At 36.0% G+C, this 12,274-nt stretch overlaps 1 protein-coding gene across 1 annotated transcript in view; it reads right to left on the bottom strand.

The window, feature by feature from the left end:
* The window catches only part of arrdc1b (arrestin domain containing 1b), a 45,850-nt gene that overhangs the window by 7,800 nt on the left and 25,776 nt on the right, over positions 1–12,274 (bottom strand). The window contains exon 3 of the mRNA XM_046867486.1: positions 2,266–2,316. Coding sequence (XP_046723442.1) covers positions 2,266–2,316 — 51 coding nt within the window. The remainder of the gene's footprint in view (positions 1–2,265; positions 2,317–12,274) is intronic.

Below are 12,274 nucleotides of genomic sequence, written 5' to 3'. Positions count from 1 at the left end.
GGTTATTAGCCAAATATTGGACACTCTTCTGGGAAGATATAGATAAGTGCATGCCTTCAGTTCCAATTAATCGCAAAGGTGTTTAGGTTTGTGTTCAAAGCCCTATAACAGGCCACTCAAGATCTTCTACCCCAATCCATGTATCCTCATGAAGCTCCCTTTGTGTGCAGGGGCATTGTCATGGGGGAACAGGTCTGGGTCTCCTAGTTCAAGTGAGGGGAAAATGTTATGCTATAGCATCCAAAAGCATCCTACACAGTTGTTTGCCTCCTACTGATTGCTAATATTTTGGTCCATATATTCTAGATAGATAGTCCTGCATCCCCAACCGTCACCAACATAGAAGACTGTCTGTTCATTTTCTTACTTTTGAGAGAGAGAGAGAGAGAGAGAGAGAGAGAGAGAGAGAAATAAAGAAAGACAATAGCATTGACGCACCCTAAATGAATTAAACGCTCTTTACATCAATTATGTCAAATTGACCAAATGATCAAATAAATGGCTAAAGATCTACTGGCTTCAAACAATACTAACTATACAATACATCTGATCACAGATAAAAAGAAACGAGAAGAAAATAAATATACACGACGACAAATTTTGCCTTTTCCTACTGAAATGCCCAAAGCGAACCCTATAGAAAGGACTATTGTTGGAACTGTAACCTAAGTGTTGATAATTAGCTCGACACAGTGAGGCCCGTCAGCCGGAATCACCATCAAGCTTTTACTCTGGCCAAACATGGCTCTCTGATACCGTCTGACTGTGTATAGTGAGCTTTATCAGCCATCCAGAGATCAAACAGAAATAAAATTAATTTTGGGTGATTCCATGACTTACGAGTCATCTGTGTACCTATTATATAACATTTACAAATAGAAGTACCACATTAGAATAACGATCAATTCTAATTGTTTAAATATTTTGCCATTTCTTGTCTTACAGGTCAAAATAAAATTTCGCATTATAGCTCACTCGATCATATAACTTGAACCCATTTACTATAAAATATTTGGAATAGTTTTCTAACACAGAAAGAGTCTCTCCCTCATCTTTTTTATAAATAATTAATTTTTTACGTACGAGATATAAAGAAATTTTAGATATAAAAAAATTAACTCGTGAGAAGCATTTCGAACAGATTAACTCCTGTTGATCGTGCGATTAATCGTGATTAAATATTTTATATATTATATAAGATTATATAAAAAAACTCCAAGAACACATCAGAAGCTTCAGATTGGTTTCAACTTGTCCACACTGACACTAATTTTCTCCTACAAAGTTCAAAAATCTGTGACAATTTATACCAACACTCTGACAGCAGAGGGCCCAACGTCCCATCACTAAACATTTTCTCATCATCCAGATCTGTAAAATTTTAGATGTATTGCTATAACACACACAAGCGAAGTACTCGATGAGAACACTCACAGGAACTAAGTTACCACTATCAATCCATATGTCTATAATTCTAACGAATGAATCAAAAAACAAAGTTAAGTAACTACATTAGGTCATACGTGAGGCTTAATGCGACACTGGCACGTGTGTAACCTTTATGTAAACATACCACACCCTTGATGTCAACATCGAAACTGGTAATCAGCTGACTGCCTGTCCAGAAATGTGTTAGCAAACCTTTTTGGAACATAATGACTTTTTTAATGCATTAATTTCCAATGAGATCTCTAATAATGCAGTAAACGAACAGATGTGTTTGATCCCTACAGACTGTGTTCCTGGTTATCATTCAGGAACAAAGTTTTGGACTAATCAGATAACAAATTCCCTAGACTCCCAATAAAGGCCCTGGACTCCCAACAAAATTCCCGTTTATTTAACTACGGGTGCATTTTAAAAAACCCGACATCTCCTGGTGCTATGAAAGGAAAAAGACAGCGGGTACAAATTGTGGTAGGAAGAAACAAAAAGGAGTTTGTAGGAGCTACAATTGAGCTTCCACCTGTACTACACATAGCCATGTAGCAGTTTTAAAATGACACCACCCGCTCTTCAGACAGCAGAGACGCTCATCAGCTTCCGAATATACTCCAACTTATTAAATAGGAAAACAAAAGAATGGAAGCTGTGCTACTAGTGAGCCATTAATGACTAACCCTTAGACACATTGCAGTAAATCATCAGTAAATTATTACCTACGGTTTCAAACTGTGTGTACATCAACCAGGCTCTGAGATCTAATCAACACAAACTTGTCTAATGAATTGAAAGGATAATTAGCAGGAACAGTGTGAAGCTTACTTGGAATAAGAAACTGAAACGGAAAGCTGTGCTCCCCGGGGGGAAGGGTTCCTGGAAAAAAAAGAGAACAGGAGCGTTAACATCTGGGAAATTTTATGTGACTGAAATATAATGATTATTTATACAGTAATCATACGCCAATAAACGGACGCCACCCCAAAAAAATTATATTTTATGTATACAGTACTGTAAAAATAATTTTTTAATTAAATTTTATAATTAATAATTTTATTTTTATTCATAAATTTCATTTTTTCAACATAAAACTCTGTATTTAAATTCAACACATTTCTTGTTATAATAATGTTTCCATCCAGGACAATTCAAAAGTGTGGCAAAATCCAGTCCAACTTGAATGTCAGGTTTTTTTCATGAATTTATGAAACATATTTCTAAAAATGTGTATAACAGTTTTATACAAAGAAATAAAATTTTGTTTCACAATACAGTGAGCAGTTACAGGACATGAATCGAGGACCAGCTAGACACAAAATGCACAAAATGGGGTAGCTGCTGTAGAGTTGCCATGTTGATTATTTTCCCCCAAAAAAAACCCAACACATCCTGAAAATTTGTATTCCTCATATAACTCCTTCTATTTGTCCATTATTTATTTTCATTTTATTAATAAAAAAACTAATTATAGATACATCCGTTGTCATGGAATTTCCATTTCTAGCTGTTACTTATATGTTATAGGAAACATTCCATTACCAGCCTTTCTTGTTGTCTTACTTATTACTTTTCTTAAGGTAATAATGCGAAAATGAAAGGAAATAAGGATCGATCTTGAAGGCATGCCCATACAAACCGTTCTCCAGCTAGATGTGTAAAGTGTTTTGCATTTAAGCACACACATGCACCAAAAGTATGTTTGACTGATCCAGATAAATTTGAAAACGCATCGTTTTTTGTATGCGTTGGGTTTCCGTCTACACTGATTGGGTGGTTTTTTTCTGGAAAGAGATACATTTGCACACAAGTTGTACTGAGATATAAAAAATGTATAAATAAATAAATAAATAAAAACTGAAGATGTATTTTTAGTCATGTGACACAGCCATGTGACTCATTCACTGTAGGCTTTTTCAGCTCTTCATCTGTCTATTTTAAAGACACTTCGTTTCATCTCGAAAACAACTCTGAATCCAAGATATATATATAAGATATATATATATATATATATATATATATATATATATATATATATATATAATATTATAATTATCATGTATACAATATAATGACTTATGATATACTGTGATGTGCATATAAATGTTATACATAATTGCAATCATTCTAACTACTCCCTCTCAAGAAGGGGACACTGTAAAATATGATATGTATAAAATATGTGTGTTTTGTGTGTGTGTGTACCTCATGGCATACTAGGACATGTCCTTGAGTTCAGTAGCATGTTCAGGTTAAAGTGATAAGACTATGACCAGGCAAGTGAGCAGTTCATGCTGGAAACCCGCTGATCAAACGATGACTAACTTCTTGGTCTAGTGTTGCCACGTCAGTTTATGCTGTCTAACACGAAGGCATATCTCTCATACTGTTTACATGAAGCTGTCTAACAGACAGGAAGAGGTCTGTTAAAGGAAATGATAAGGAGGAGCAGCTCTTGTCTGAAAAGCTCGGCTGTGAAACGACTCTCTGCTAAAGTCTGCTCACTGTCAATACCCAAAGCAAAGCAGAAAAACGCTGTATTTGAAAATAAGGGGAGAAATAGTGTTTAGGTCATTCAGTCCCCTGTTACTGTAATAGAGATCTGAAAATCATGTGAAATTAAAAGCAGTGGCAGCCAGCAGGGTGCATGCTGGGTAAATGGGTGAAAGTGTAAAAGGGAATGCAAACTAAATCAGATAAGATCAAAACGAGGCACGATCTTGCAGGTCTTCTAATTTAATTTAAGGCTGTTTTCAAGCCTTTTAAAAATCTATATGTTTTGTGAAAGACAGACAGTGAATTATTGGATTTGTCTTCTTTCGTAACTATGCATAAAAATAGAACTTTGCATTAATGCCCAAAAATTTGAAATAAAATGTAAAAAAAAAAAAAAAAACTAAATGATATAATGGACTGAATGTACGCTAAAGAATGTCATTAGTAAAGCGGAACCAGTGTCGCCAAAAGGTCTAGCACTGCACGACTCATCCGACCATCACTCAGTACAAGGAAGGAAAATGCCTCATGAGTCTTCTCTGTTCTGGCACTGAGGTAATGGAGTCAATAGCGGTTTTCAAACAATGTCAAAGACGTACCTTCTCCAGAAATCCCTATTTGAATCGAAAGGTTTTGCTTTTCTAACTCTATTCTCCTCTTTCCTAACAGAGTTTGTAGACTAATGGTATTCTTAGTCTGTGGCCTCCTAAACCAGTATTAGTATTTATTTATTAAGGGACATCCAAGCACTTCTGTGGATAAGGGCATCTGTCAAAAGGCATGAAAGTAAATAATATCAGAGTAAACCAAAGCGAAGCAGAAAAAAATGCAAAAGATGGCAGTATTCTTTCAGTCGTTTATAAGTGTAGTAGACATCACATTGCTGATTTAACGTGTTCTTGTTGATTTCACATTTATACCATCTGGCAAATTCGTCCTTTTACCTTTATGGCATTTGGCATATGGCAAAAATCCATACAGATAGTTTTTCTGGTTAGCGTCCCTTGCTGGAGTGGTTGAGAAAGTCCGCTGTCATTACGAGTGGCCTCTAGAGGCGAATCACTGATGCCACGTGTTGTTTATATTTACATTGCTGTACGTTGCCTGAAACCTAATTATATTTATTGATATGATCCATATATTCATGTTAAATTAATTATGCACATTTTCATGATTTAGTAATTTTTTTTTAAATAAAGTTTTTTTTAATCCATTATAAATTTTTTAAACTATCCGTTAGTTAAATGATTATCGGCAAGTACGATACAACCGAGCTATATGTTTCGGTAAAATCCACCATATGTCAATGTATGTTTGTATGTCATATGACATATAAGTCTTTAGTCTTAACCACTGAACTCCCAGTTCCATATTTCTATCCACACTGGCAACTCAAGTACTTGTTCAATCAATCGTCATCTCCAGACAGAACAACTGCAACATTCTACTGGCAGGTCGGCCTCTAAAAGAGATTCAACCTTTGCAACTGAGCCAGAATGCAGCTGCACAACATGTCAACCTTTATGATTTTTACTACACCACCACACTGCTATGCTCCCTCCACTGGTTTCCTGTAACTGCCCACATCAGACCCCCTCTACCTCACACCAGCTATCCCATCTATCTCTCACTGCACCATGCTCCTGCTGGTCCTTAACCACTGCTTGACTGGTCTCTCAGAGTGCAAGGAAAACATGCTTTGAGAATTTTCTCTGTTCTAGCACCGAGAGGGTGAAACAAGCTTCCACTTAATGTCGGAACAGCTGAGTCATTCGAAAATATATACAATGTCTAAAGACCTATTTCTATTAACATTACTTAAATTAGCACTTCTCCTATTAGAAATCAATAAATAAATAGTCTTCTAACTACATTCTACCTCAACATCATTCAAATTTAAACTAAAAGATGTAGTCAAAGTGTATGCATATGGGTAAATGGGTAAAAGTAGTGTATATGCTACAGACATTATCAACTGACACACAATTAAACTCATATCCAACTGATAACCACATTAATGACCCTAGCTTCTCAGGTGAAACCAGTAGAGCTCAATTACCCTGCACCACACCCTACAAGTCATATTCCTGAAATTTACACTCACAGACTTCAATGCCCTTCTCTTACGGATATGACCTTTACATTGTGCTCATTAAGTGCCTTCGACTGACTGCATTTCCACCTGTTTGGAAATGTTCCATCTGTTTCTTTCAACCTCTTTTAAACTTTACGTCCTGAAAATCCAGTTCAGTAGGGCTGATAAGATCTTTACACAAACAAAGCTATTAGTACACTGCTGTGTTACCTTGAGTAAGGAGTTTAATGTGATAGGGAGTGCCAATCTACTGTAAGATCGAACGGAAGTGACATATAAAATGCCTGTGCAGAAAAACCTGAAAAATAATGTCTGGGTTTTTCAATGAACTTTGTTGTGGTTATAAAAATGGATATTAAAATATCAACCAACCCTTTCAAAGTATTGAACAGCACTGTCGGAATACTCGATTATGGCTAAAAATCTGGCATTCAGCCTTATAAACAACTGGAATGACAGTAACATACAGTCACAGTGGCATACAGAGTGAGACAGCAATTTTACTCATTTTCTAGTGACCTTAACTCCGTTTTGTCATTTAACTGATATGGTGATTATGGCAGTTTTGATAAATGGGCTGAGGCACAAAATTGATTTGATTAACTGAAAAAGAAATGTTAAAATGGGAAAAATAGCAAAAATGGCACAAAGTGTTAACACCAACAGCTTCATTATTAGCAGAGAAGCAGCACAGTCACACAATATTCTCTCTCTCTCTCTCTCTCTCTCTCTCTCTCTCTCTCTCTCTCTCTCTCTCTCTCTCTCTCTCTCTCTGTCACTCTCATGCTTTCTTTCCTTTACTTTAATAACAAATTTTGATAATGGTACCTTGTGTTTTTTTTTTTAGTTTTCCTTATGTCTGTATTGACATACCTGTCAATGAAGGCTGCTTGGTGGATAATTCACAGAGTAAGAATTTAATTGTATGGTGTAACAGATTGTTTCCTGTACATATGATGATAGATTCTTTGAATCTAATCATCAAAACTTACTCCAAATTAAAATAATTGTAATCTAAAAACCATACTTTACCTCAGTATGTGATTTCCCAACATCACTGGCATCTTTACTACTCATCAATACTGATTAATGACATTTATATCAGCAGGATAATCTATTAGGTGAGGGTTACACCATTTTAATAGTCTTGGGTGGTTATTCAGGCTTCAACGTGGTGCGTTAAAATTTGTGTAACCCACATCTAGCCCTAATTCTACCACAACCAATCATGGATAGATCTCTTTTCCAATGAACCCATTTAGTTTGTCAATTCCACCACTTTCGGCATCTCATCAGAGTTTAAAAGTATAATATTTGGAGTTTTCACAAGATACCATTAAGATAATACAGTAAATACAATATCACCATGTCTTGCCATGTATTGCTTTAGTTTTAGCTGGTTCAGGCTTTCAAACGAATACAAAATATAAGTAATACACAAGTACCGTATTTTCTGGACTATAAGCTGCTACTTTTTTCCCACGCTTAACCCCGCGGCTTAAACAATGAAGCGGCTAATATATGGATTTTTCCTGGGTTTTTCTCGGTGTTACAAGCTTCGAGCCAAAAAACTGAGCTCCATAACATTAGACCAATGAAATTACAGAGCGGGTTCAGGTGAACCAATGAAACTTTTTATATTAAATCAGATGCGCTCCCACTGAATCGGGCTGCACCACATCATAAATATGGATGAGGTTCCTCTGAAGTTTGACCTGTCGCTCACTCAGGCTGTCAACAGGAACGGAGAATCATTCGTTACGCTGAAAACAACCGGGCATTAAAACATGCACTTCACTTGTGTTCTGAGCTGCACGGCATCGGGAGAAAAGCTTCACCGATGGTGATTTTTAAATGCACGACGATGCCAAAAGATAAACTCCCGAGAGAAATTGTTGTGAAAGGAAGGGGAAAGACAGTGAACAATGACTTTCTTGGTAGGCTACTGTTTAGATACAAACCGTGTTACAGACACTGTCTTTCATTAAAGCCTGTGTAAAGTTCATTAGTTTCAGTGTAGACACGGCTTATAGACAGGTGCGGCTTATTTATGTTCAAAATAAAAATCTTTGTCAAATTCAGTGGGTGCGGCTTATATTTGGGTGCAATTAATAGTCCGAAAATTACGGTACATTTGTGCAATGAGAATTTAATTGCACTGTATTTGAGAAGGCCGGGGCAAAGTTTACCTGATAAGAAGGGCATGTTCTGATAAATGAACCTACTACTCCATGCTTTATTCTAATCTCACAGAGAGAATAATTAAATGCTAATTTTATTGCTCTCTCTTCAACCTACCACTTCATCTAGCCAGTTACTGATGTTACAATGGTCAGGCGGTTTGAATGCATCAGTAAAGTATTTCTTTAAATGCCTACTTAAAAAGGATGTATAAAAAACAAGAGGCCAACCAATTTTCTAGTAAAACAAACAAAGACTCTTTCATTGTCATTACGCTGCAGTTGTTTAACGTAGAAAAAGAAAGGAAACCGCAACAAAACATGAAAGATAAAAAGCAAAACATGGAGTAAGACAGAAAGCAGGCCACAAAGAGAAACCAAGGAAGGAAGAAAAAAAGAAGACAACAAGGGAAAAAAAGACAAGGGTTAGCGTGAGAAAAAAGTGATTTGAGACAGTTGCAGTTTGTCTGATTGTGCTGATTATTTTTTACTGATACACATGTGGGGCATTAAATATGACACCAGCGAGTATAAATAAGCAGGACACACCACTCAAATCACTCTAACCTCACACACCTGTCCCATTGCCACTGGTATAAGAGCACACAGAGTTTGGGTCTCTCTTTGCCACTATAATGACCTCCATTCTTCTAGGAAAGATTTTAGATAGATCTCGAAACTAGATCTCGAAACATGCCTTTGAGGATTTGTCCATTCAACTATTCAGCCAGATGATCAGCTTTCCAATTCATCCCAAAGCTGGTCACTAGGTCTGAGGCTAGGGTTCTGTTCAGAATACTCAACACACCAACCTTGCCAAACTTTATCGACTTCACTTTGTGGCAATGTATTTATGAGCGGTTACAAACCTGCAAAGTGAGACCACAGACAAAAAAGGATTTGCAGCTGCTTTGTTATCTCTAGGACTCATTCATCCCATTAGGACACTCTTAGGACAAAATAATTTGCCTCGATGAATTTTACTCGAGGAATCGTTACAGCAATAAAGGTGCCCAAATGTATCTTATTAAGGGCCAAAAATTAAACATGATTGAGGTCCATGAGTCAAAGTTAGATGTTGCATGAAAATCAATGTTCTCGCCACTATACTTTGAAAAATCTAAGTTGCGATATGGCTTAAGCTACTCAGGAGTCTAAAAGAATTATCAGTATGGGGTAGTATACTGTAATTTGTTAATAATTGAACAAATTAAAGTACATAATTTAGTAAAACAGAGCAATTTACAGTACCGTACTGTATAAACTATACAGTATATAAGTATGTGTCAGCGGTTCGTGAGTGGAGGGTGGAGCACAATTTTTGTACAATTGTGGCGTGACGTTTTCGCCATCGTTGGATCGATAAACGTAAATCGAACCTTCGAAACTCTGGGATCATCTGTATATTCTTTCAAAACTGCAGACAAATTCTTCTTGTCTGTTTGCCTTGTCAACTACCACCAAACATTAAATAAAACATTTCCAAATTCATTTAGATTCTCTACATTTCATTTTGATTTATTAGATTTTTTGTAGCTTCAAAATACAGCAAAAGATGTTATGCTAAATTAGAAATTAAAATCTGTGTCAATGGCATTACATTTTTCTTTGTTCTCACTTCTTATATGTGACATAGCAGACCAAATCAAGTCAACATAGGCCAACTTTGCCATAGATCACAGATTAGGGTCTGGGGCTAATGTTGCATCATCCAGGAGGAACCCAGATGTGTTTGTGTTTGGGTTAGAAAAGCAATAGTGGATGAAGTACAGCATCCTTGTAGTTGAGTACAAACATCCTGCTTAAATATTATTCTATTAAAAGTATAAATGTTTAGTTTTCTTTATTAAAATAACAAGCAGAAAATTCTCAAGCAAGCACTAAGTATAAAAAGTATGAGAACTATAGTTTAAAAACTTCTGCAATGCAAGTCAGTATTTACTTCTCCTACACATACGTTTTGAAGAAGAGAGTTTTCTATAGTTACAGTCGTACAGTAAGAGAACCTTTACCCCACACCCACACTCTCACTAGATGTATGGGGTTACGTTTGTGGTCTCAGGTTCTCATTTAACAGGAATTGACATCTTTACTTTAAACTACTGAGGTGCAGCATGTTTTTCTGAAATGTAGTAAAGTAAAAAGTAATATATCACACATTCAAATGCAGTGAAGTAAACATTTCCCAAAAAAAAAAAAATACTCTGACATAGTACAGATACCAGAAAATGTACTTAAGTACGATAACAAATAAAAAAGTCTTTTGTAGAGCAACTGTAGGAAGTCAAGTAGGAAAGTTTCCACAACTGTAGGAAAGTCATGTGGTCATATGCCCCCACCCCCATCCGCCAATGCTTTGAGTTTGCAAGGCATCTCCAAGACGTGTCATGCATGTAGTTAATGCTGTGCACTAGTGCTGGGAAGATGGGATCATTTTAGTGACTTGGTTCTTTGAATCTCATTCATCAAAATGAACAAATCTTTTTTTGAGTCATTTAATTCCTTTCAATCCTTTGATCAGAAATTGAATAAAATGGTACATTTGCAAGAAGCAGATTCCACAACATGTCTTCAAACACAGACTGTGACTATAGTTCCAATAATGAAAGTATGATAATACATCTAAGGACAAATTATGATAAACAGAATGAGTTGCTCAGGTCTGTGCCATTAGTGTCTCGTGATGTCCTTCTGAGTCGCATAAAAGACTCACACAAAATGAACGAATCATTCATGAATGACTCATCACTACTGCGCACTAAGGACTGGATCACTCATGACTTGTACCAGAGATCCAGATAGCTCAGATAGATCTTATTAACCCTCTGAAAAATATTTGACTTTAGACCACACAGAGTCACTCATAAGTGTTATATAAATAAAACAGAATTTAGCTAAACGTATACGCTTCATATAAATCAGCTGAACCGTCAATAATTCAAGATGCAAAACTCCAGACAAACAAAAAGGGCTACCCAACATCAAATATTTATAAATGCTTCATACGAATGTTTCAGGCCACGGAGCATGCATGAGTGCTTGGATTTTTGGTTTGATGATACATCCAGTAAAGCACAAATGCACACACTTTTATCCTTTATCCTCCCACAAGTTCCTCAGAAGCTACATAGGTGACATGGACACAAATGAGTCACTTGCTTTTTTAGAGAAAACACCGACAGAAAGAAGCCTTCTTCTTTACAGGTCATTTTCTCCAGTTGGAATATATGTCTCAACCTTTGCTTAAATGCACTTAAGCTCAGCGTGTCATTTATTCATCCATTGTCTTGGCTTTTCCTTTCGCAGCTAGGCTACATTTCAGGTTCTTCACCAAAAAAACTTATTTTTCAATGCCAGCTGCTTAAAGTCTACAATGAAAAAATCCTTGAAGGTTCTTGACTGCGTTATGAGACTCGATGCAGTGTGGAATACATAATTCAAAAACGAGTTCACTCTAAAGCGAGCTGCAATTTAGAAGGGAAATCCTCTTAAACAGATATCTCTGAGATACAGCTGTGAATGTGTAAAAGGGTTGCATTTGTTTTTGCCATAACTCTGGTAGTATTTAAAAAACAAACCAGACGTTACATACATTGGTTTTTGTTTATACTGTACAATGAACTAAAGACAAATGTTCATACAATTTCCAAAACATTTTTTTTTTCAAGACTCTATTTCAAGATGGTTTTGGAGTGGATAATTTGCTCAAACTTGGCAACCCTGCACAAATGATTCATTTACAATAATTTTTTCTTAACACACAGCTTTAGTGTGTCTAAATGGATCATGCAACCACTATATAAGAGATAGGATTTGCCATATATCTTTCGTTTTAATTTAGCTGAAAATTAAACGCACATATTCATGCAATGTTTATGTTCTGAAAGCAAAAGGAACCCAGAAACCACTGTATATGAATTCACTATCTGTCATTTGAATTCCATTTATTGTTACAGTTTTAAAAAATTTATAGTGCTTGCTAAAAGTTTGGAAATGCCTTGTCTTCTATCATTTTTGAGGCACATGCATGTTCCTTGTGTTTGATTGAAACAAACTTGGTAAAAAA

This window comes from Silurus meridionalis, chromosome 15 (genome assembly GCF_014805685.1).
Source record: "Silurus meridionalis isolate SWU-2019-XX chromosome 15, ASM1480568v1, whole genome shotgun sequence".
Classification (NCBI taxonomy): domain Eukaryota; kingdom Metazoa; phylum Chordata; class Actinopteri; order Siluriformes; family Siluridae; genus Silurus; species Silurus meridionalis.
This window is presented reverse-complemented; position numbering and strand designations above follow the sequence as displayed.